Here is a 26194-nt window from a genome sequence, read left to right as displayed (position 1 = left end):
CATAAGTAATAAAGGGAACTATTATGTTATATAGCCAACATCAGTATCAAAGGGAACTATTATGTTATGTAGCCAACATCAGTAATAAAAGGAACTATTATGTTATATAGCCAACATCAGTAATAAAGTGAACTATTATATTATGTAGCCAACATCAGTAATAAAGTGAACTATTATGTTATATAGCCAACATCAGTAATAGAGGGAACTATTATCTTATGTAGCCAACATCAGTAATAAAGTGAACTATTATGTTATATAGCCAACATCAGTAATAGAGGGAACTATTATGTTATATAGCCAACATCAGTAATAAAGTGAACTATTATGTTATATAGCCAACATCAGTAATAAAGTGAACTATTATGTTATGTAGCCAGCATCAGTAATAGAGGGAACTATTATGTTATATAGCCAACATCAGTAATAAAGTGAACTATTATGTTAAGTCTACAGTCATTCGGCAAAGCTCTTCGATTTATCAACATGATGGCCTCACCAAAATTTCGATGGAAAGCGTGTAACTAACCTCCTCGTCAAATTCAAACATAAATATAAAACGAAACTGAACAATTAACAGTTTATTAACACTGTATACATGTAAGTTATAAAATATCAAACAAATATTTATATCAAAATGTTTAAATGAAATGTTCTCAACAGAAAGCTCACACTTTCGTAAGTACTCCCATATGTCAACGTAAAAACAGAAAATCATATTCATAGAATCATATTTAATAATAAATACCCTCTAAGCTGTAAAATAAAGATGACATTATGACTATATTCCATTGCGTTAGGTGTTTGACTTTGTTTACTTACTGGTATACGTGTCATTTTACACACACTTTCATCCGTACAGACACGATTCTCTCACCTACAGAATAATATAATCTTACATGGGTCTGTTATGTTGTTAGGGATATCTAAACCGAGTATAAGAGTTTAGCTGGTCAGCATTCGGCTTGTCGAGTATAAGAGTTTAGCTGGTCAGCATTCGGCTTGCCGACTATAAGAGTTTAGCTGGTCAGCATTCGGCTTGCCGACTATAAGAGTTTAGCTGGTCAGCATTCGGCTTGCCGAGTATAAGAGTTTAGCTGGTCAGCATTCGGCTTGTCGAGTATAAGAGTTTAGCTGGTCAGCATTCGGCTTGCCGAGTATAAGAGCTTAGCTGGTCAGCATTCGGCTTGTCGAGTATAAGAGTTTAGCTGGTCAGCATTCGGCTTGTCGAGTATAAGAGTTTAGCTGGTCAGCATTCGGCTTGCCGAGTATAAGAGTTTAGCTGATCAGCATTCGGCTTGTCGAGTATAAGAGTTTAGCTGGTCAACCTTCGGCTTGTCGAGTATAAGAATTTGGCTGGTCAGCATTCGGCTTGCCGAGTATAAGAATTTGGCTGGTCAGCATTTGGCTTGTCGAGTGTAAGAATTTGGCTGGTCAGTAATCGGCTTGCCAAGTCAGCCTCACTCATACACAATTATATTGACACATTCCACTTGGAACAAACATCGATGCAATTCGTCTGCTAATACCCAAAACACTTGAGGCTGGGGATTCCAAATTCATCTCATTTATATAACGTCAAGATAACAATGCAATGACGTAACATCGAAAATTTATAACTATAACATCTTTTCCTTGTGCTGACCACGTCAAACTCTTAAATTCGGGTCCTATCATAACACACTCACATATCATAACACACTCACATATCACAAATGAATGTTCTTAGCCTTAGGGTTGTTAATCAGGACACCATAATAAATATATATTTGATATATCGTTCAGAATAGCTACGAAAACATGTAATTAAGGTAAGCATTTATTAATTATTAAATAAATTTTTTTTCTATTTGAACTACAACGCGGTGAACGATGAACATTTCACTTGATTTTTTGCAGGGTTTAACTCCCTCGTAGCCGTCATGGTCATTTGGTTAAGTGTTAGGTAAAACATCAACAACATAAATAGGAACGAAGACAAGATAGATGATCCGGAATTCAATAATATCGGAACCATTGTGTCCGTTCATGTCCATTCATGTCCAACTTTTAACGGCTGCCATCCATCCAATGACACTGTTTATTTCCGATTGTATCTTACGTAGACGATCACCGATATAATCACAGAAAATAGCCTTTTCATCGTCCTGGTCTAGTATACTTAAATGACAATCCCATGCTCTTTGTAAATCTTTTGGGTCAGTGTAATAATGGGAGGCGATGAGTGTTTTAAATGACTCTGAAACAGTGACCGTTTTCCAAGAATTAACATACCCATTATTAGTCGCCTCTATTCCGATTTTAGCAGCTAGAATTCCTAAATACACATCTTCAAATTTAAACAATTTGGTATACATCGCTGCTATTGTGAAGTCCCTCGCTGTTGACATCGACATGATGACGAATCCTCCGAAAATATAATTAGGATAGTTCTTAAAAGGGTATTCAGATTTTAGCACTTGCCATTTTGAATGCACGTCCCGAATGGGCTCCGTGTTGACCAAGAGATGGCCGGAGAAAACAGTTTCTTCTTTCTTTATATTAGGCCTGTCAAGAAACCTAAGTAGCAAGTCAGGGGCGACGTACACATCATCGTCAATGGATATTACGTATTTTGCACGCGCACAATGGGTAACCGCCCATTTCAATCCAGTAATGGTTTTTAGGGTAAGGTTATAATAACTGTCAGTATAATCCACAAGAACTATATCGTTATATGTCACTGACTCGTCCTGTAGATTTAGTAACAATTTACCATTTTTTGGAATCCCAAACAAAAAAATGGTTCTTATCGACGGAAATCGTTTACTGTTTCCCCAAGTTTCACGGATAGTCACTCGTCGTAAATGGTGTTCAGGGCTACTCTTTACTATAAACAACACTCTTGCAGCATCCGGTTGGTTACACGTTTGATCAGGGCTGATAATATAGCGATAATCAAACGAATTTGTTGGCTGTTCATCAGCAGAGCCTTTCATATGATATTGTCTTAAGATATCGGTCATATTCACAGGCATTGGATACCTTTTAGGTGTAAAAATGACCCCTTTCTTTGGATCGTCGTCTAGGCCGCTGTGATCCTGGTCGACGTGATCCTGTGTGGTTATATTTTTACGTTGAACTTCTTGATGTTGATTCTGTTGAACACTATCTTTATGTTGACCTCTTTGCCGGTTTGAATCACGATCTTGCTGACTGTATGTGTCTCCCACCTGGTTATATAGCTTGATCGTGATGTTGTATTTCTTGCTTTACTCGTTTGCCTCCGTTGTGGCCAGGTTTCTCTATGGGAAGGCGTGTTGGTCTGGTTCGTTTTATACTATTGATATTGTTTGTTCGTTGATCTGCATCAAATAGTTTTATGAACCTCCTCTGAAAATTGATGCTGGCAGTATTGTCGATCGTGTCAATGTCTCTGGTAGAAAGGTAAATCACTACAAACACTACAGCCAGTATTAACACTGAACATATTTTCCCAGGATGTTTCCAGACCAACATAACTGGTCTGAAATTATGTCTACGTCTTCGCATGGCTGAGGCTCTGATCTACGACTCTGGTCTGTACTGCGTATAGCGTGTAATAAGTATTCAAACTGTCTATAGTTCTTTAAATATGGCCGCCATATTAATGACTATAAATAGGAATCCCCAGGCGAATACTTTCTATAGACCGCATCACGAGTCGTTGTAGACAATAATCGTGTCACAAAGACAAACCTTCGAGTTCAAATATCTTACACTGTTTACCAGTGTACATAAGCTCCCACATGAGTTTGATTATATTGTAAGGGACAACAACGACCGACACCGAGAACAGCGTATTTAGTTAGAACTCAAGAAAAATATGTTCGATCATGTGTTGTTTGGGAGCTCTCCTCCTATGTTAAAATGTATATTTGTATTTCTTAATATATGGTGCATCTCACAAAACCTGAACACTATTGAACAAAAATCAAAGGTAGCGCCGAATATTCATTAATTGTATTGAGAGTTGACGGATCGAAGACGAAGGACTGTTGATTGTTGATACAGAGAATAGAATGTCGTTACGTAACTTATTGGTGTGCTGTTGGTACAGGTATAGTACTCATCTACCTGTAAATGTTACACCTGTCCTATGCGAATCATCCAGGTGAGGTTTATAGTTTGTGATATGTAAGTATGGAGGATAGCTATTTCTTACTGGACGGTGAAAAATTAAAATGAAAACAAAAGTTTCTGGTTCTGAGTTCTAAACTCTGGACTCTACACCCTAGTTTTCTGCTCCCCATATATTTATAATGTAACAAAACGTTATATAACAATTTTTTTCTCCCTTCTGTAAATTAGATAAATATCCATGAATAGCAACATGGGCTACAAGAAATACAATCGATAATCCTAATCATAAGCATATTACCGAAATGCACAGGAAACGATACTCAATGTATACAATATGTATTATTTAAAATGAATTCATTTGACAAAAAGTTTACTATTTCTATTGCTGTATAACCATTGTTTAGATATAATTGTTAATTGTTCCGGTAATGGTGGGAGAACGACTTGACAGACAACAAGGCTTTGTAGTCCTTTCTGTTGACATTAAGTAGTATTTAGCTCGCCTGATGACGTCACAAATAGTATTTAGCTCACCTGATGACGTCACCAATAGTATTTAGCTCGCCTGATATAGTATGTGGATTGGCCTAAAGACGTCACAAAGGTATCTAGATGGGAGCAATGACGTAACAATGTTCTGTGCCCATTTTTTCCTGTTGGAAGCAGCATTCAAACAATCGTTCCTTTCTAACTGCTATTTGTCCCAAACAAAACTTATTGGTAATATATAGCGATTAGACATTTCGAATATTATTTTAAAACTTGGTTATCAGTATTAATTTACAAACACGTTCAACAAAATTGATTGAATAATAAGAGAAAGGAAAATAGAAAACAATAGAAAAAAAATATATATGTATAAATATCACAATAGCTTTAGTTGAATTGTAGACATTTGATATATGTCTAACAAAGAGTAGACGAATCTTACATGGACCTGTACTGTGGAGAAGGATATGTCAACCCTGGTGTAAGGGTTTGGCTGGTCAGTAATGGGCCTGTATCGTAGACAGGGATATCTCAACCCTGGTGTAAGGTTTGGCTGGTCAGTAATGAGCCTGTTCTGTGGACAGGAGCATTTCAACCCTCGTGTTAGGGTTTGGCTGGTCAGTAATGGAGCTGAGTTGTGGACAGGGATATTTCAACCCTCGTTGTAGGGCCAGCCAAACTCTTATACGAGGGTTGAAATATCTTTGTTCACAGTACACGCTCATATTTGATAATTTTTCTAGCAAAATTGACACAAGTGACAAATTATAATGTGATGTGAAAACTTTTATCACGCCATCATCAATGTCCAATAAAATACGTGACGAAATAGGTGATGTAATCAATTTGAAACGTGGTTAGACAACATAAAATTATAATGTATCGCTATTGTGTGTTACCTTATAACGCGCGCCAGTTGCCTTTCCTTACTCCTGGTGAATTTTGCTACTCCCAAAGCATGACATAATCAACTGTTTTGATTAGTAGTTCGCAGTTGTTTTTGACACACACAAAAAAACAAAAAAAAAACAAAAAAAAAAACAAACATTTTCTACTGTGTTAGAAACAAGTCACACAAACCCTTGGGTGTTGTGTTTGGTAATTTTTTTTTCACTTTCGTAAATAATTAAATAACTAGCTCGGGTGAAAGCAATACCATAAACAACAACCACTCGTTGGGTCACCTCTATTTATCTCACTATAGCAACCGCAGGAATACCCTGTGAAGTATGTTAGAATAGGTGATCCGATTGACTGGAATATATAGCACCAGTGTGCAATTTCTGCCTATACATAAAAAAAAAAAAAAATTGTAGTTAAATGTATATTGAAATAAGTATTTAAGAGTTGAATTTTACGATCTCCATCCAGCTTATAATACTGTCTATTTCAGATTTAAGTTTTTGAAGACGCTTACCTATATAGTCACAAAAAATAGATTTGTCATTATTTTGGTCAAGTATACTTAAATGACAATCCCATGCTCTTTGTAAATCTTTTGGATTGTCATAAAAATGGGAGGCGATGAGTGTTTTAAATGACTCTGAAACAGTGAATGTTTTCTTAGAATTAACATACCCATTATTAGTCGCCTCTATTCCGATTTTAGCAGCTAATATTCCCAAATACACATCCTCAAATTTAAATAGTTTGGTATACATAGCTGCTATTGTGAAGTCCCTCACTGTTGACATAGACATTATAACAAATCCTCCGAAAATGTAGTTAGGATAGTTCGTAAAAGGGTATTCGGACATAGAAACGAGCCATTTATCTTTAGGATTCCTGATTGGTTTTGTATCGATCATCAAATGGCCTGAGAAAAGTCTCTCTACTTTCCGAATATGGGGTCTGTCCAGAATTCTGAGGAGCAAATCAGGTGCGACGTACACGTCGTCGTCGACAGACACTACATATGCCGCATGTTTGCAGTGTGTTACCGCCCACTTAAAACCACCAATGGTCTTCTGGGTTAGGTTGTAATAGTCATCTATGTAATCTTTAACGATGAGAATATCGCCGTGTGTAGACGATTCGCCCAGTAAGGCTTGCAGTCGTGAGGAGTATTTTGGCATCCCGAAAGAGAAAATGACACGAATTGATGGAAATCTTTTAGTGTTAGCCCAAGTCTCCCGAATGACTGTTCGAGGTAGCGTATGGTCTGGTCGACTTTTCACTATAAAGAGAACCTTTATGTTATCAGATACTTTACACGTGTTGTAGGGATTGACAGTGTAGCTATAATTGATGTTGTTAATTGGCTGCTCTTCCGCAAAACCTTCTGTGTCATATTGACGTAAAATCCTAGATAGATTCACACTACATGGATATGTATTAGGCGAAAACGTCCCCTTTTCAACTTGTACATCTACACTGTTTTCCAGTGCAGCGAATTTTTTCACATCGGCTATCAGTTTCAATTCCCTTTGAGAAATGTTTCCAGACTCCTTCCGGTTAGCATGTTGCTTTGGACCATCCTTTTCCTCGGAAAAAACACTATCTTCTTGTTCCATTTCAAAGCGATATCGTGTTTCTTCTGTAATGCCATACTGTTGTACGGGACGCTTCTCCACATGTAGGATTCTCTTGTTGTTTGTTTCACCATTGTATAAGGAATACAAGATAAAAATCCCTACCACAGGAAATAGGAAACGGAATTTAAAGACATACTGCCAAAGGAACCTTGCAACTGTTATTTTCGGCCTTCGCATTTTAAATCCTTAACACATTGACAAGGAATGACGAATATAATGTTAGAAATCAAATCTAGAACGCCTATAATGTCTACCAATGGAAATGTACCACACGATAGTTAATGTTATTTTTTCTTCTTAGACGTTCTCGGCTAGGTAATGGTAGTATAAACCTAACGGTTTATCGTAAATAGTGTTGACGCAGGCATTCCATTCAAACATTTTCGGTCTTTGTATTGGTCTTTTGGTAGTTATTTAAGGAATTAGTCGAAATGTACGTAGGTATGTAGGTGTTCTGGTTCGTAAAATAGTGTTTTAGGGAAGGTTGTTTTAACTAGGAATACTTTATTGTCAGCGTGTTTGAGGGAAGGACGTTTTAACCTGTTGCTAGATTTAATGAAAATGTGCACGTGTCTGAAAATCTCTACGGACAGATTTTTATTTCCAAATAAAAATAAGTCTAGATTGACTGGATATGTATCTAATGACCTAGTGTTGTTCGTGCTGCATAATAAAGCTAACATTCTCAGAACAAATGTGTTACATCCTCGCGGGAATGTCCACAGTTACATGAAGGGTTTTCAACAATCTTAACACGGAAAAAAAATCATATTCCTAGGAGCTACACTGATGCCCGAGTAAACTATTTACATTGCAGTCGCCAAAATTAAAATAAGATGGTGGAGGCGAGTTAGCTCCATCGGATAAAGCAAATTTTAAAATATTTAAAGAAGATAGTGCTGCTTTTATTTCATTAACTAACGAATTCCAAAGACGTAAACTCTATGGGAGAAATTACTTAACGAAAGTCTGAAAGAAGGAATATAATAATTAGGTTGATTTCGTAAGTTGTAACGATTGCTGTCACCCACGGAGTTTGGCAAAATGGCTGATAAATAGCTGGGGGGTTAAATTATTTTTCATTTTATATAAAACATTCGATTTGCGCCTTTTTTTTTTTAAATATAATGAATCGTGACTTGCATACAAAGATAGCCCAGATATAACTCGAGCCCAGATATAACTCGAGCCCAGATATAACTCGAGCCGCCTCTCTCGGCTTTTTAAATTTCTCATATTCATAAGAAGTGCAACCATCCCACAATTCACGTACATACCTGGTAAAATAAAAGATTTATACATCTTTGAGTGATCTCTTTTCATCATGTATTTAAGTTTACTTAAGATATTCTCAACATGACTTCCCCATTTTCCACTTGAATTAAAGATTACAACTAAATGTCTATGTATGTTTGTAAAATTTAAGTATTTCCCATCAAATATAAGGTTCAAATCTTTATCAATATCTATAGAATTGAGGATTAAAAGAAACTAACCAAAGATTATATGTCCTTGTTGAGAGTATTTTCTATTTCGTGGCATGAAAATGCAGAAAAAAGTAAAGATGCATCATCTGCAAATAATCTAGAGACGGAATCAATTACATCAGTAATATCATTAATAGATATCAAGAAGAGAAGCGGCCCGAGTACAGAACCTTGTGGTACACCTGCATCAATATTACCTATTACCTATCTAATTTCGCTGTTACGCCCCTGTGCCAAACACGACCAAAAGCTTTAGATATATCACAGAAAATAATGCAAGTATGTTTTATTTCTTCTAAGGCAATACCTATTTTATGGTATTTCAATAAGTTGATAAACAAGAGATCGAGAAGACATAGAACCTGATTGGTATCGACGGAGCAAGCAATTTTCCAAAAATTAGTTGTATATGCATTTATATATTACCCGCTCGAACACTTTACCAACGGTAGATAATAAGTATGACTACACGGCCAAGGTCAATCTCCCTTTTTGTAAAGCGGCATTACAGTTACAAGTTTCCACTTGGCTTGATATATATACATGAAGATAGGGACATGTTGAAAAGTATTTCAAGTGGTTTGCAGATAGAATTAGCAATATGTTTCAGCACATGATGACTTATCCCAACCCAATGCTTTCCCTAGCTTTAAAACTTCTCTTTAATTTTTGAATGATTTAACCCCAAAGATACAAAACATTTATCACTTTTAGATTCAACCAACGGAACTGGAATATAGCCACTATAAACACAGATTATACTACAAAAATAGTCATTGAATAAGCGGGCTGTATTAGGTACTGTTAGTCGAAAGGTCCGTCATTGAAGGTAGTGTCCACCTGATTTCATGAGTCGTTTTACAAGTTTCCAATAAGATTTTGGGTCAGAAGTTCCATATTCGTCTACCAGTTCATTAGCGTTCTCGTAAAAATAGAAGTCGGATATTTTTCTTCAAACTGTTTACTTTATTTCGTTGAGATTTAAATTTGTTAATGTCTGAAGGTTGTAGTGTTGCCTTGGATTCTCAAATGTTTTCTAATATCGGATGTCATCCAGGGCTTGTCGTTAGGTCGAACTGTAACTAATTTGGAAGGTATGCATCTTTTTTATGAATTCTAAAAGAATAGAATAAAACTGTAACACGCTGTATCAATCGAGTCACTTTCAGAAAACAAAACAGTCCAGTAATATTCATTAATAAGGTCATTTAACATTTAACATTAACCAATTAATAGATTTGAACTAGGCAGAGCAATCTGTATCCAAATCACTTCATCACCAGGGTGTTCTAAAGCTTGTAAGCGACATACTTTCAGTAAATGATTGACATAGACTAATAAACCACCCCCAGCAGAGTTTCGGTCAAGTCGTAAGGGTTCATAAAAACCGGCTATAAGTAGTTTGTCAGTATTTACTTTATCGTCCAAGCGTGTCTCAGTCAAACATAAAATGTTATATTCATTAGCTATATTCTCTATATAATCTAACTTATTGCGAAAACTTCTAATGTTTACCTGAAAAATCGGAAGTTCTCCATATGATAAACAAGCCCATGCTTTTCTGTCATTGTCCGCGGATGTTACTTGATTTTAGAAGTTTATTACATATTTCACTTACGAATTGTTGATGTAACTGAGCAGATTTGAAGAAAATCTAATGAAGATGTACCCATAGGGGATCACGAAGCTTAACTTGGTTGAGTTTTTATGTTATAAAAAAAACTAGGAAGGCTCTTAATTAACATCAATTGAAGAATTTTGCGCATTCCTAAAATGAGTTGTAAGCTGTTTATAAACCATTCAAGTTGGATAAACAAAAACACAACATACCAGTGCCGTACGCTAAGTAATGTATTTGACATGTCTAGCGAAAACAGAGTGATGACTACCCCTCTTAAAAGACAAGATTAAAGTTACATATTCTACCCCAGGCTAAAGAAGTGAACAACGTGGTTAAAGCTGTATTTGTATTGTGTAATCGCTGATTGTAAGGAAGTTAAATAGGGTTCGTACATATAACGGAACAGATCGATTTTAAGTATTGTCCAGAGTACTTATGTAAACATTACCAAGTGGTCCCTGGTTAAGAGATTAACAACACCACTCTCTACAGTTCTGGTCCGTTGGACTACAAGAATACATTAAGGCTGGCTATGCATTGTTATTCAGGGGATAATGGAATATGGTAAATCGCTCCTTCACACGTTGTCAATCGTTGTACCGTCCACCTAGGCCTGTGGTATGTAACAGGTAAGTATATAATAAAACTTCATTGTACAAAGAACGATCTCTCCTTTAGGACGTCACCGTACAAACCCGTCCCTCATACAGGTGTTGAATAACTAACCTTATTTCCCACTGGGGACCTATCTCCAATAAAAACCTGTCCTCTCTTCAACAGCACAAATGGTTTCCGCGTTATTTAACATGATAACCAAGCTATGATAAAACATCTAGCGATCATGGGTAAAGGCACCAACAGACGTCTTTTTTAGTATCGGATAAATCAAAGAAATGTGTATCCACCACGTAGGTAAATTACCTTTTTAAAAATGATAGTAATATATAAAATATTTGTAAAATAATGTATCTACTGAAACTAACTAAACTCTCTCACTGCCTCAAAACATCAACCATTTTGTAGTTCACCTTTTATTCGTCGAGATATGATAGGGAAATAAAACATATCTGATAAATTAACTAAATACACGGGGTTATTTTCAAACGCCTCCTACATCTTGTTATCCTGGCCTTGTGAAAGGCGAGGTGTTAGTATTTTTCCTTCACGTCTTTAATTATTCTTGAAAACTGAAAATTTAAATCGGTTACATCATGTTTACATTGGTATGGAAGGTTGTCCAAACCCTATCTAAAATAAAAAGTAGGAACACCACTCATTACTGGATACCAACTTCAAGTGCTTGACCTTTTCTGTACGAATTCCATCCAGTCGGCTATACTATTTATTTCAGATTTCAGCTGCTTTAGTCGCTTGCCTATATAGTCACAAAACACTGCCTTATCTTCGTGCTGGTCTAGGATACTCAAATGGCAGTCCCACGCTTTTCTTAAATCTTTTGGATTACCGTAATAATGAGAAGCAATTGTGGTTTTGAATGCGGATGATACGGTGAATGCCCGTCCTGAGTTAACGAATATATTATCTCGGATCTTTATTCCAAGTTTGGACGCTAGAATTCCTAAATACACATCCTCAAATTTAAATAGTTTGGTATACATAGCTGCTATCGTGAAGTTCCTCACTGTTGACATAGACATAATAACAAATCCTCCGAAAATATAAGGCGGGTAATTTTTGAAAGGGTACTCAGTCTTTGGTGTGTACCATTTGGATGAAGAGACCCGTATTGGTTTCGTGCCTGTAAGACGATGGCCAGAGAATAATGTTTCTGCTTTCCACCGAGGAAGATTGTCCAGAAAGCTGAGTAATAAATCGGGTGCGACGTATACATCATCGTCTACAGAAACGACATGCATAGCACGGTGACAGTTGCTTACCGCCCACTTCAACCCACTCATTGTCTTCAAGGTTAGGTTTAAATAGCTATCCAGGTAACTAACAAGGAAAATGTCTTGGTGTCTAACGGATTCCTCGTGTAGATCTGCTAACGTCACGTTGTTTTTGTTTGGTATTCCAAAGGAAAAGATTGTCCGAGCCCACGGGAACCGTTTTCTGTCAGCCCAAGTATCGCGAATGATTTCTCGTTGTGAAAAATGGTGTGGGGAGCTTTTAACAATGAATAAAACCCGTATGAGATCTGACCCACTACAGGTGTGACCTGGATTGATTAAATAGCGATAATTTAACACATTGATTGGTTGTAAATCAGCATTTTCTTTCCTTTTGTACTGGTGCAGAATTCTGGTTAAATTGAAATCAAGTGGATACAGTTTAGGAGAAAACTTTGAAAGTGTTTCACTTGGTGTCTTCTCTTGATCCCTGTGCTGGTCAATGTTCACCCGATGTTGGTGGTGTAAGTCCGGTATAAGCTTTAGGTTACTAGCAGCTCGAGCATATTCCTGTCGCTGACTCTGTAACAATGATTTTTCCCTTTTCTCCTCCTTAATTCCCTGATTTTCTGTTTCCATGTATCCTCTATCATTTTCTCTTTCATCGCTTAAGTCTTGATGCAGGAGACGTTGTCGAAAGTTGGCAGCACGTTCATCTATTCTGACGCTTTCGTGTCGTGTACGCAAATGTAACACAATTCCTGCTCCTATAAGAAACAATAGAAGACAAATTTTTGGATCTCGCAGAAGTAAAATAACAGTCGAAAAATGGAGTTTTAGTTTTCTCATCTTTACGACTTCGCTCGTTCCCATACACTAGTATTCATAAAGATATCGCGACTTCCATATCAAATCCTTTTAACTCTGTGTTGATGTAGCGGATATCTCCGTTAAGTTAAATGCCGGTCATGGTGAAGCACAATAGGTTTTTACCTACTTACTAAACACTAAGTTGGTAACACTAGACCTCCCGAACAAGGTTTGCAACTGTGTAAGTTAATAAGTGACTTTTGTTTTATCCTAACATGTGTAACGAGAGCAGAAGAACAAAGTCCAAACTATATTATAAACTGTTTTATTACAAAAGTTGTGTGCTCAAAACATTTGACTTTTTAAAAACTCCTTTATTCATTTCGAAGGTAACATGAAATACACACTGGGAAATGTACTTAGATTTATGTACCCACGATACAGAAATGTTGGTTTCTATTATAAATATGCTTTGTAAATCTCAGAATGGGAAGGAGATGTGAACAAGAGCGCACGAGTTTCGGAACGTAACGGTTTAAGTATACATTGGTAAAATACAAAAGAACAATTCAATTCAGTTTATTTCCGAATATTACACAACATATATGAATTATATGATACATAAACGTACATTACAATTTATTTGGACAAGATGGCGGAGAATAAAAACCGAGATACTTATAATTCATACCAAAAATGTATATAACACACTATCTTAGGCAAACAAAATAAAGAAACAGAACAAATGCTGCCTAACCCAATTCAGTTATTCAGTAGAGATATTGGACGGAGCATGAAATATGTATTTACAAAAACTTCTCAAAGTTTTCACAGTTTTACTTGCAAATAATTCAATTCTACCAGTTTCAACATTTACATCGTGTGCTTGTATGCTTGAGTTAGTAAGGATATCTTTGAATTTAACAGTTAAAGACTTCGTGAGATACAAATGCAATTCAAATCGAATTACAATATGCTGATAAAAATGGAGAAGTTTAACTTTTGTAATCCCAGTATAATAAACGGGAAATGGAGAAGTTAATTATTGTAACCATGATATAATAAACGGGAAAGTTAACTATTGTAACCCCGGTATTATAAGCGGGAAATGGAGAAGTTAACTATTGTAACCATGGTATAATATTTTTATTTTCACTTAATTCAGACTCAATTAACCTACCACAGTTAATTCAAGTCATTTTTCAATGAACTATATCAACTCCGGCGGAGGAATACATTTTTCATTCTAAAAGCAGGGGACTATATTTTTTAATTCCTTTTCAAAAGTGATCATATTTATATGAAATAAATTCCATTAAAAATAATATTGGTTTTAATTCGTTTATAAGTTTGTTCACAAAAGAAATCCTGAAAGTAATAACCATATGTAGACGAAGAGTGATGACGTACATTTCGGTAAGTTCCGTGGTAGAATTGCACAAGTCCCTTTTCGTCAAGGACAAAGTATTATACAAAAATATCAGAAAAATATTAATATGAGGATTGAATAAAGTTATGTAAAGGTGTATGGGAGTATAAACATCAATAGTTCTTGAGGTTCGCAGTTTGTAATAAATTTGTCTCAAGACCTATTGAGATTTATCTCCCCATACACCTCAACATAACTTTATTCAATCCTTAATAAACGGAAAATGAAGAAGTTAACTATTGTAACCCCGAGATTATAAAAAGTAATTTAGATGTTAACTATTGTAACCCCGATAACAAACGGGAAACGGAGAAGTTAACTATTGTAACCCCGGTATAATAAACGGGACATTCTTTATTTTGAAATATATACCAGAAACAATCAAATAACGACTGCTCATCTGTGGTTTACCCCACCTCTGTATTGATCACAACCGATTGGCCTATCCGTTGTTCCTATAACATACTTATCTAGAGAGATTGACTTTAATTGAGGGGTCGACATGTTGGTCGCGTTGTATCACGCCGTACTCATACTCTCATAGTATTCCCCGTAGACGTGACGTTCTACATTATTGATGCGTAAACTTGGATGTCTTTTCCTTGTCGTAACTCGTGTATCATTTACATTTCAAAACCTTAAGAATACAATACGTAAATGATCGTTTCAGAACAGTTTCTGTAGATCATAGTTGATACAGAAAGACATGGTTTACAAGAACTATATTCCGCGTGGACACTCCTGTTACGAATCACTACATATCTGAATTATTTTTACCAAGGGACGATAATGATAGACTAAGTGAAGTTTATACAGCGAATTCCCATTGGAAACTTGAATATTTCATGGGGAGGCCGCATGTCGCAGCTCCTTAGGGAACTGGTCAACAGCAGGACGACACTGTCGTGTCGGTCCTGTGTTTACTAAATCAAAATGGAAATCAAGATGGCGACGATAGTAACGATCTTGAGATAATAATTGAAGATAATAACACAACCCATGACGAAAGTGACGATATACTTGATAGTACAATGTCGGAACAATTGAAAAATAGTCAGGCGCCCGGTAAAGACAAACTTTTAAATGCATACATTAAAAAGTCGTCACCCGATATAATATCAATAAATTGTAAACTACATGTATTTGATATTGTGTTTGATACCGGTCTTATACCGGAAAATAGGACATTTGGTATGATCAAAACTATAATAAAAAATAAAGGAAATCCTGATGACCCTACATGTAACAACTGCAGCGCTTTTGCTTTGATAAGGTGTCTAGGAAAACTATTTACAAGTGTAATCAATAACAAACTTAAGAAGTATTCCGATTCAGTTGATCTGATATCTAAAAATCAGGCAGGCTTAATAAACAGTCTACAATAATAACATTTTATTATGCATTCGTTGATTTCTCTTTAAGTATCAGCTGGTAAAAACTTTATTGCACGTTTACTGATTTCCGAAAGGCGTATGATACAATTTGGAGTACTGGCCTGTGTTAGAAAATGAATAAAAGCGGAATAAAAGGTAAATCTTTTAAATATTAAAATGATATATATCATCTACCATTATATTAAATTGTGTGTAAACTTCCATTCGGAAACCTCGTACTTTTGCCCTGTCCGGTCGGGGTCCGGCAAGTGGAAAATCTCTCCCCGATGTCAATAGGAAGTGTCTCCCTTGAAAATTTAAGTGATAAGATAACCAGAGAACTCCACACTCTGATAGAGGTATTTATTGTACACTGATGAGACTGCTTCGCGTATATCAGTGTTACTTTTAAATCCAACGGAAACTTTGTAAATGCTAGACGTAAGCTTATCGAACAAGCACAAAGTCCATATATATTCTCATTTTTTAGAAAAATACGAAATCATGCAATCCCTGATGTTTTACAACTTAAGTTATTCGATTCGCTAGTAGAATCATGTTTGTTATATGGAGCTGAAATTTCTGGGGATATGAAGATCTGAAATCTCTAGAACTGTTAGATCTAATACGCCAAACTGTGATTTACGGAGAGTTGGGAAGATACCTAGTAGAACTGAAAGTCAAGATAAAAATATTCAATTTTTGAAATCAACTTTTGACAATATATCATAAAGGCTAATGTCGATTTTTGAATCGTAATGAACAAATGAGGTATAAGTGGTTAGATAATGTGAAACAGATTTTTAATGATACTGGATATACATACATATTTGTCAATAAATTACACATGAATGAAAGTCAGACAGCGTCTACGTGACACATTTATACAAAAATGATTTGCAGATCTAGAAACTTCTTCAAAAGGTCAGTTATATTCCAACTTCTAAAAAAAAAACATTCTAAAACACCTAAAGGCTGTTCACAACGCATCGGCCTCTGTGCCAGTGATGCCATTTAATCATCAAATTTGATACATGTAACACACAAAGCAAAATCCTTCTGCACTGGTCGATGCGTTGTCCTGAACTGACAAACAATATTAACACTACTACACATACAAAACAATACACTTAACACTACTACACATACAAAACAATACACTTAACACTACTACACATACAAAACAATACACTTAACACTACTACACATACAAAACAACGCACTTAACACTACTACACATACAAACAACCACACGGAACACGACGACACAGACAGAACAAACACGGAACACGACGACACAGACAAAACAAGACACGGAACACGACGACAAGACATAACAAGACACGTGAACACGTACGTACACATACAAAACAATACACTTAACACTACTACACATACATAACAATACACTTAACACTACTACACATACATAACAATACACTTAACACTACTACACATACAAAACAATACCCTTAACACTAATACACATACAAAACAATACACTTAACACTACTACACATACAAAACAATACACTTAACACTAATACACATACAAAACAACACATTTAACACTACTACACATACAAAACAACGCACGTAACACTACTACACATACATAACAATACATTTCACACATAACATTGTTTGATATGTACAAACCACAGTACTCCTTGCTATATTCAGTTCTCGTCTCTGACCTGTCCATTGGTTGATAATGCAAATTAGCTCGACATGTCACCAGACAATGCAATCAAAATTTATTGATAGAAAAACCAAATATATTTGAAATTTTTGAATGTACTAGGCTGTGAAGTAGGTCAAGAGGTCACACAAGATATGGAATGTATTGTACTATAAAGTACGTGAAGTAGGTCAAAAGGTCACACAAGATATGGAATGTATTGTACTATAAAGTACGTGAAGTAGGTCAAAAGGTCACACAAGATATGGAATGTATTGTACTATAAAGTACTGTAGTAGGTCAAGAGGTCACACAAGATATGGAATTTATTGTACTATAAAGTACGTGTATAGTAGGTCAATAGGTCACACAAGGTATGGAATGTATTGTACTATAAAGTACTGTAGTAGGTCAAGAGGTCACACAAGATATGGAATTTATTGTACTATAAAGTACGTGTATAGTAGGTCAATATGTCACACAAGGTATGGAATGTATGGTACTATAAAGTACATGAACTGGGTGAAGAAGTCACACAAGGTATGGAATGTATTGTACTATAAAGTACGTGAACTGGGTCAAGAGGTCACGCAAGATATGGAATGTGTTGTACTATAAAGGACGTGAAGTGGGTCAAGAGGTCACACAAGGTATGGAATGTATTGTACTATAACGTACGTGTATAGTAGATCAAGAGGTCAAACAAGATATGGAATATATTGTACTATAAAGTAAGTGAAGTAGGTCAAGAGGTCACACAAGATATGGAATGTTTTGTACCTTAAAGTACGTAAAGTGGGTCAAAAGGTCACACAAGGTATGGAATATATTGTACTATAAAGTACGTGAAGTGGGTCAAGAGGTCACACAAGGTATGGAATGTGTTGTACTATAAAGTACGTGTATAGTAGTTCAAGAGGTCACACAAGGTATGGAATATATTGCACTATAAAGTACGTGTATAGTGGGTCAAGAGGTCACACAAGGTATGGAATGTATTGTACTATAAAGTACGTGTAGAAGGTCAAGAGGTCACACAAGATATGGAATTTATTGTACTATAAAGTACGTGTATAGTGGGTCAAGAGGTCACACAAGGTATGGAATGTATTGTACTATAAAGTACGTGAAGTGGGTCAAGAGGTCACACAAGGTATGGAATGTTTTGTACTATAAAGAACGTGTATAGTAGGTCAGGAGGTCACACAAGGTATGGAATGTATTGTATAATAAAGTAATTATGCTAGGTCAAGAGGTCACACAATGTATGGAATGTATTGTACTATAAAGTACGTGTAGATGGCCAAGAGGTCACACAAGATATGGAATATAACTAACTATAAAGTACGTGTATGGTAGGTGAAGAGGTCACACAAGGTATGGACTATATTGTACTATAAAGTAGATGAGGTAAGTCAAAAGGTCAAACAAGGTATGGAATGTATTGAACTATAAAGTACGTGTAGCAGGTCAAGAGGTCACACAAGGTATTAAATGTATTGAACTATAAAGTACGTGTAGCAGGTCAAGAGGTCACACAAGGTATGGAATGTATTGTACTATAAAGTACGTGAAGTAGGTCAAGAGGTCACACAAGGTATGGAATGTATTGTACTATAAAGTACGTGAAGTAGGTCAAGAGGTCACACAAGGTATGGAATGTATTGTATATTAAAGTAAGTGTGGTAGGTCAAGAGGTCACACAAGGTATGAAACCTTTATTACCTGACTATAATTTACTGTTTTCACAACTTCGAATTAAGTTACTAGTACATATTGTTCGCTACTTAAGTGGGTAGGGTTGATACATCAACTAGGATATAGTTTCTCCCGGTAGAGTTCCAACCCTGAAATCTACACACGTTGCTATTTTACCGAGATTGATAAATATCCTTTCGATATAATGTTTGATTTGGAAACATTTCTCTCTTTTCCAGCTTAAACAACGCCCGAACCTTCACATTTTCTGGCATCCTGAGTATCTTAGTTGTCAAGGGTCTGATTTTGTTTGGTGTTAACAGATGGTAGAGGTGTCGTTTTCCCTTTGGACTCATCCTTAGGTTCGACGTGGATGATTTTGGACCGTGGTTTGGATGGAAGTGTCTTTTTAACCATGAGAAACCCCATCAACACGGTGACGAAGTCAATGATCTCGAAAACGCTTAGCGCACTGGCTCCGATGCACAGACCCATTGCTCCACCTATATCGCCTGAGGAAAAAAACCCACCAGAAAATAGGTTATAACAAAGGTAGTGTTATTTTTGCGAGAGATCAGTTTTCTCAATTAGAAATACATAGAAGTGTCTGTCATGAATACAGTCTTTATGATTTTTCATTTATTACTTTTTAAATTATTTAGAATTCTGAATTCACTTACAAAATAATAACAGTTTTTAATTGTTGAGCGACTATCATTATGTGATGTGGCCTGATTAGGTTCAGTTCTATTGTAATGTACGATAGACGGACGTCGCTTTTTGACCATCGGAGAGATATTTTTTCGTAATCGCAAATATTGATGATAGGAACACTCCATCAAAATATGGTTCCACCAAACATGGTGTTCCAACTACTGTTTAGGGATTGATTTCCATTCCGTAGTTATAAGAAGTCATTTCTCACGCGTACGAATACAGTTCACGTGGAATCTATTGATAAGTTATAGAGCAGCTTTATGATAAAGTTTTACTACACTAAATGGTAATCATGATTTAACAGTGTTTACGCCGCCTTATTAAAACATCAAGTATTAGCGCGATCAGTACTATTCTTACAACAAACATTTGGGTCAAGTCGTCTAATCAGATGAAACTCGATTTAATACCAATTCCTAGAACTCGTGTGTGGAGACGACCACGTGATGTTCTATACGGATTCCAACAGACATGCAATGCTTCATAATACACACTTGGTTTGACAGCAAATTTACCGTTTTTATCGTCCAAAATACCCATCATACGAGATCGTATTTTGACCGTCAAAACTGGTATCGCGCTCGAATTTGGTACATAATCAATTAATATATCTCCTATCTTACATTTTTAAGGTGTACAGATGACAGGAAACACAATATCAACACTATATTTTGTAAATCATTTGTGGATAATAGTGTAAGAAGCACACAAGTTCGATTTTTGACAGTTTAGGCACACTTTCGTTGGTCACATCGAGTTAAGGATGTCTTTTTTTGTTGTTTTCATATGTCTAACAGAGCATATTCATATTGCGTTCGGAAATACCTGCGACGAATGTAGAAATACGTACAATGGAATCCGCAAATAACTCACAAATAGTGTTTATTACGCGTTTCCTGTTATCGTAATACCTTACAATGTCGGGAACTAGTGACATTCTAATTCAAGCAGATATAAAATGTTTGAAGAAGACATCAGATAGTCTTTCATAATAGTATTCATGGACAAAATAACCTTGAATCGTTTTTTTTATAATGATTTTGACGTAAAGAAGGTGTTAAGAACCACAGAACTGATGTTGTTTTGTAGTGAACAGTGCTGTAGCTATTTTTCTCTGGAAATGACTGTAAATTGATACACGAACATTATCTCGGTCTAACAGTGAAAAATAACTAGGAAGTTACTGCACACCTAGGCTCCACCCCAAACAATGTATTAGGGTAGTTATTGTATTCCTAAGCTCCGCCCATTCTCAGACTATCGACTTTATGCAACAGTCATCTTCAAAGAAAAATAACCGCAACCATGGTACAAGGCCATATACACAAACGCATGGATTTCTTGTCAGTGCATCTTACCAATATATATTGTACATACCCATGAGAGCGAAAATCGTGTAGTCGATTTGTTGGGTGAGCTGATCGTATCTCAGTTCATGGAACAAGACATTCAGGTGAAGGAAGTTATCTCTAGGTAATAAAACAGTACAGTTTAATTAGTTAATGCCATTTGTTTTCCTTTTCCTTCCTTAACTAAAAAAAAATGTATAAATTATCATCGCATCTACCTAATTCTCAGTTTAGTTCCGAAAAATATTAACATTATACCTTTTAAAAACTGAATACAATATAAGTTTCTGAAGTATGCTACTGACTTTTTACAATGATTTTTTAAAATAAATAAATCAATAAATCGTTAAGGGTTCAGTATGCTAAATTGATTCGCTGTATTTACCGATAGGGTTTGGTATGCTATATTAATTTGCTGTATTTACCGTCAGGGTTTGGTATGATATATTGATTAGTAGATAATTATTTTCTTTCAGTAGACGATGTGTTTCATGGTTTACCTGTAAAATTGTTGATTCATGAGGAGAGATTGTTTAAACTCGCCCGTGATCATCCTGACCTCGTCCAACACCAATACCACCTCCAGGAGCTCAACTTTTTCGAAGTTAAAGTTCTTTATTTCACGTAGTGATGGCATGATATTACTGAAATGTTTATAATCGAACTGATATTTAAATTCCGTGAAAGCTGGTTTGATTAATACGTATACCGTCAGCATGGCATAATACTCATCCAGCAGCATTTCCAGACAATCCACTGACTCCATACTGAATTCCTTGTTATGAAATGTTCCCGACGCATATGTTCTCACCTCTTCCATGAAATATTTCATTTCATTCGAGTCAAAATGTATAGCAATCGTCTGGAGTATTCGTCTTCTCTTAAAATATTGTGAAAGATAATCAACAGTCATATTGAGATACATGCTGGCCTTTCGTATACCCTTAGTGATGTACATTGTGGTGCATTTTTTATCGAATGTAGATATCACGGAAGTCATCGGTTCTGATCGTAGGTTCAACACGTGACTGAGATGGTTTAGGTTGCTGACAACTTTTTCTTTATAAAACATGTCCATGCTTTCCCGTTGTTGCTGAAAGTCGTTTGCCAACCTAACTGAAGTTGAGTTAAGTTTCTGCAGTTGCCTCAAATTACTGTTTCCACCTTCCATGTAAGACTTGGCCAATTCAATGTAACGATTGATTGTATCCCTGCTGTTAACCATAGTTTTATGGATTGTCATCCATTGCAGATCGGCGTCGACAGTAAACACATGTGATGTAGAGTCCGTTTGTAAGTCATTTTCATTAAACCAAATGTTTGGATACTGCTGCGAGAGCCAGGGTAAGAAATCCTCCTCCTTCAACACTGTTTTTATAGCTTGTCGGCTAGATTTAGCTTTAGATAGCATCATGTCATAATATGCTTTCCATTTGTCAGGCCTGTCGGTTGATTCCATAAAGCGAACCTGACTATCAAGGTAAGACGTTAGTTCCAAGAAGTCAATACCCAAACGCGTTTTGTCAAGTAAATATGAATATGTTCGGTACCTATGGTACACCTCGTGGCCTTTTTCTAGGTACTTCCGTGTACGTTGAATGTCGAAGTTGAAACGCCGTATTATATTGCTAGACCTATTAAGTGTCGAATCGACAGTCTCCAGATTATTCAATACACGGTAAAAGCTTGGTAAACTTACTTTGTCAAGATGCAAATGTTGCTTATTTAATTTATAAAAGTCCATTTCTTCTCGGAAAGCCATCTCACGTGAATGCCTCAATCGATTTCTGAGATTAAGATTTTGAAAAATTTTCCTTTTATTAGAAGAAAATCTAGATAGTGCACCATAGGAGAGATCAGGTTGGTACCAGGTCTGAGCACATGGCACGGGACAGCTGCACGTATCGTCATGGAGTCGGCGGTATTTCACTGTAAAAAATCCAATACTTTTAATATCCTTTTAAAAATTTTGATATGAGAATGCTTGCCGAACTGTTAAGAAATGATACAATTTGATATGAGAATGCTTGCCAAATTATAAATAAATGATTCAATTTGATATGAGAATGCTTGCCGAACTGTTAAGAAATGATACAATTTGATATGAGAATGCTTGCCGAACTATTAAGAAAAGATACAATTTGATATGAGAGTGCTTGCCGAACTATTAAGAAAAGAAAGATGTTGATACCTTTCGATTCCACCAAACATCTGTTGTATTGCACAACGTTGCAAGACGGGAGAGAACCTGAAACGTTTAAGGAATAAAGTCAGGTACGCATGCGATACAAACATTCGGAAATTAAAAGTGGTACTTTCAGCCTCTTCCTGATTACTTGAAGGTTCCATAATACCCATTTTTTTTTATGAAATCTTCTTCTTTGAGTTTTTATCTCAGCGACATTATAATATATATTTTCTATTCATAGAAACACACTTACTCATTCCCCGAGGCATGTGTATCGGTCGACAATGACACAGAGCTGACACATACTGCATCTCACATTCCATTTGGCAGGCTCCAACTGTGTAGGAGTAAGTTCCCATATACATCAGAGTACGGTCCACACAGTTTCCGTGGGGAGGAGGAACGTTCTGCGCCTTAACCGAATGACACTCTTATTATAACAAAGCACTCTATAAATGGTTCGAGAGAAGCATTTTGTTTTCTTTTTCTTTTTTCTTTTTGCTGTATTATAAGAATGAAACGTTTACATTAAGCAATTTTCTGTTTTTGAGTTTCGGGATTTTGGACGCCATAGCTATTCTACAGAAGTAATAACAACAATTGTCTGTGACAAACATATCTCAACTAACTGGACTGTCACACAATGTAGCCTTGAATTCTAACCATATTTGTATATTAGCAAATTATGCTTTACGTGTATTTATTTATTCATTTTGTTTGTTAGTTATTCATTTGTTCTACATTACTAACGAATTGAAGCGAAAGAGTTGTTAAATAAAAGAACAAAACTTACACCATTATTGTTGTTGTTTTTATCAAAGAATGATGTACATTGCGTAACATATAATGCTAAACTCGTCCATACCTTAGAGACCTGAACGTCCATGAAGCCGTGTCGACCCGTGGGGAGCTCGTTACCGAATTCGGGCATGGGGACTTCGGTGTCGTGGTGGAGGACGACCTTCACCCCGCTGCTGCTGTGTGGTCCCACCATACTGTCATAGTCTTCCACATTCAACACCAGTTCTAAACCGTTATCCACTCCTATGTTTAACAACGAAAAATCACAATGTTTTGTGATTAACAACGCTATTTAAGATAGATAGATTTGATCCTAAGTAACAATAATCAATCAAAAACAAATTATTCTTATTATCATTATTATACAGAAACAAATATCTAATTTGTTAGATTCTAAATTTATTGTGACCTCCTCGAAAAATTGGAAAGAAACATGTTTCATCAAGCATTCATAAAATATCAATTTACAGACCCAAATTTTCCTTTGGTCGAACCTTTGGTCGTTCATGTCAAATGCTTAGAGTATAAGCTTTATCTATCGAGTCGACGCTCTGACAGCTCCCATCCTGAGGTCGGGTAACCTGGGATATGAGACAAACATGGCGCGTCAACGCTCTGACAGTTCCCACTCAGTGGACGGGTAACCCAGGATATGAGACTTACCTTGCGAGTCAACGCTCTGACAGTTTCCACGCAGTGGACGGGTAACCTAGGATATGAGACTTACCTGGCGCGTCAACGCTCTGACAGTTCCCACTCAGTGGACGGGTAACCCAGGATATGAGACTTACCTTGCGAGTCAACGCTCTGACAGTTTCCACGCAGTGGACGGGTAACCTAGGATATGAGACTTACCTGGCGCGTCAACGCTCTGACATTTCCCACTCAGTGGACATGTAACCCAGGATACGATATTTACCTGGCGAGTCAACGCTCTGACAGTTCCTGCCCAGTGGACGGGTTACCGAGGATATGAGGCTTACATGGAGAGTCAACGTTCTGACAGTCCCGTCCTGTGGACGGGTTACCTAGGATATGAACCTTACCTGGCGAGTCGACGATACGACCGTCCTCGGTGGTCGTGTTACCAAGGAAAGTGAAACATTGTCCATGTTGGGTCAACACAGGTTTGAAGTCAGACCAGTTACAAGCTTCTCCTTTCCATTTGCAACTATAAAACATAAAAATAATACCATCTTTGATCTACAGCTTATGTAGTATTGCTATTTAGACTTATAAATCAACTTTACATCATTGGAAGTTTTATTAATAAGTTTTACAGTACAAAACATGTCTGCTATCTTTCAAATATGTAACATATAGTGAGGTTTTTAGATATTATCACTGTTCCGAGTGTCAATAGAGACGTTCTTACGTCACAATGAGGTCCTCTGCACGGTGAGAATTGTTTGTGTACAATGTCTCCATTGTAACGTTGATCGACCTCTCCAGTAAAACATCCCTACCCCTTGACGAGTCCTCCTTCTCATATAACGCCTTCAATATCTCGTAATGTCCGTTTTTCAACGACAGCGTCCTCCTTCAACCACGAGATAATTTAACTTAGATAGGATCGTAGTAAACATGAGTCCTGGTTTTTAGTATAGTTTCATATTTAACAGACATCATATTTTGCAAGTTTGTGTATCATAAATGACAAATACCCAAAAAATGTATTTATTTATTGTAAATTGCTTTCGAACTATTATTTCTTTCTAGATTTTCCAATATAGTAAGAAGTTTGCTTTCTACACTGTAGGCTGAATAACTTACCTGAAACTATTTTGGTTGCAAATAGTGACGGCGGGAAACTCCATGTTTTCTGTATATTTTACCTGGAGGTTCACAGATACCGGATACGATATGTAATGCTGTATCCTCTCTGTAATATCTATGGCTAGAAGGCACGTGCTGAGAACGCACAGGGAAATCCATATCACTCTGTAAGTCACAAACTAATAGTATGTAATGCCCGCAGGTGTTAAGTTTGGAATCAAGCTAAAGTATGTCTATACAGACACAATTCCCACGTTTTACTATGTATCAGTCCCGCCTTATTCTTAGGG

At 36.4% G+C, this 26194-nt stretch overlaps 6 protein-coding genes across 6 annotated transcripts in view; 1 reads left to right on the top strand and 5 right to left on the bottom strand.

Moving 5' to 3' along the window:
- The window catches only part of LOC117325187, a 52476-nt gene extending 29857 nt beyond the window's left edge, over nucleotides 1-22619 (top strand). The window contains exons 6-7 of the transcript XR_004532209.1: nucleotides 19313-19625; nucleotides 22392-22619. The gene's annotated coding sequence lies outside the window, so the exon portion shown is untranslated. The remainder of the gene's footprint in view (nucleotides 1-19312; nucleotides 19626-22391) is intronic.
- On the bottom strand, nucleotides 567-4895 carry LOC117325185 (beta-1,3-galactosyltransferase 1-like). The gene has a single exon (XM_033881186.1). It carries the CDS (start codon nucleotides 3015-3017, stop codon nucleotides 2037-2039), a length of 981 nt encoding a protein of 326 aa, XP_033737077.1. The 5' UTR covers nucleotides 3018-4895; the 3' UTR covers nucleotides 567-2036.
- On the bottom strand, nucleotides 5200-7541 carry LOC117325183 (beta-1,3-galactosyltransferase brn-like). Its single transcript, XM_033881184.1, has one exon. It carries the CDS (start codon nucleotides 7299-7301, stop codon nucleotides 5931-5933), a length of 1371 nt encoding a protein of 456 aa, XP_033737075.1. The 5' UTR covers nucleotides 7302-7541; the 3' UTR covers nucleotides 5200-5930.
- Nucleotides 10162-13027, bottom strand: LOC117325182 (beta-1,3-galactosyltransferase 1-like). The gene has a single exon (XM_033881183.1). It carries the CDS (start codon nucleotides 12953-12955, stop codon nucleotides 11525-11527), a length of 1431 nt encoding a protein of 476 aa, XP_033737074.1. The 5' UTR covers nucleotides 12956-13027; the 3' UTR covers nucleotides 10162-11524.
- LOC117325184 lies at nucleotides 18348-22632 on the bottom strand. Its single transcript, XM_033881185.1, has 3 exons — nucleotides 21640-22632; nucleotides 21168-21259; nucleotides 18348-19585 (listed from the first exon to the last, which is right to left on the bottom strand). The coding sequence occupies exons 1-3, from the start codon at nucleotides 22596-22598 to the stop codon at nucleotides 19359-19361; spliced, it is 1278 nt and encodes a 425-aa protein (XP_033737076.1). The 5' UTR covers nucleotides 22599-22632; the 3' UTR covers nucleotides 18348-19358.
- A 414-nt stretch (nucleotides 22633-23046) lies between these two features.
- On the bottom strand, nucleotides 23047-25945 carry LOC117324878 (acid-sensing ion channel 1-like). Its single transcript, XM_033880705.1, has 7 exons — nucleotides 25902-25945; nucleotides 25504-25668; nucleotides 25175-25299; nucleotides 24193-24371; nucleotides 23634-23740; nucleotides 23331-23387; nucleotides 23047-23068 (listed from the first exon to the last, which is right to left on the bottom strand). Exons 1-7 carry the CDS (start codon nucleotides 25943-25945, stop codon nucleotides 23047-23049), a joined length of 699 nt encoding a protein of 232 aa, XP_033736596.1.
- Nucleotides 25946-26194: the final 249 nt, after the last annotated feature.

The sequence above is a fragment of the Pecten maximus genome, chromosome 4 (assembly GCF_902652985.1).
Source record: "Pecten maximus chromosome 4, xPecMax1.1, whole genome shotgun sequence".
NCBI lineage: Eukaryota > Metazoa > Mollusca > Bivalvia > Pectinida > Pectinidae > Pecten > Pecten maximus.
Note: the sequence above shows the minus strand (reverse complement) of the source record. Positions and strands in the feature narration are given on the sequence as shown.

Bases quoted from the DNA above. Each gene is read 5' to 3' on its own strand.
- LOC117325183 (XM_033881184.1), bottom strand. From the start codon at position 7,301: ATGCGAAGGCCGAAAATAACAGTTGCAAGGTTCCTTTGGCAGTATGTC.
- LOC117325184 (XM_033881185.1), bottom strand. From the start codon at position 22,598: ATGGAATCAACCGACAGGCCTGACAAATGGAAAGCATATTATGACATG. The intron at 21,260-21,639 runs GTAAACCATGAA...TTTATTACCTAG, and splicing joins ATGAATCAACAATTTTACAG to AGATAACTTCCTTCACCTGA. The intron at 19,586-21,167 runs GTATGTACAATA...TTTTTTCCTCAG, and splicing joins CACGATTTTCGCTCTCATGG to GCGATATAGGTGGAGCAATG.
- LOC117325182 (XM_033881183.1), bottom strand. From the start codon at position 12,955: ATGGGAACGAGCGAAGTCGTAAAGATGAGAAAACTAAAACTCCATTTT.
- LOC117325185 (XM_033881186.1), bottom strand. From the start codon at position 3,017: ATGCCTGTGAATATGACCGATATCTTAAGACAATATCATATGAAAGGC.
- LOC117324878 (XM_033880705.1), bottom strand. From the start codon at position 25,945: ATGGAGTTTCCCGCCGTCACTATTTGCAACCAAAATAGTTTCAG. The intron at 25,669-25,901 runs GTAAGTTATTCA...TCGTGGTTGAAG, and splicing joins TGCAACCAAAATAGTTTCAG to GAGGACGCTGTCGTTGAAAA. The intron at 23,741-24,192 runs GTATGGACGAGT...CATTCGGTTAAG, and splicing joins TGGACGTTCAGGTCTCTAAG to GCGCAGAACGTTCCTCCTCC.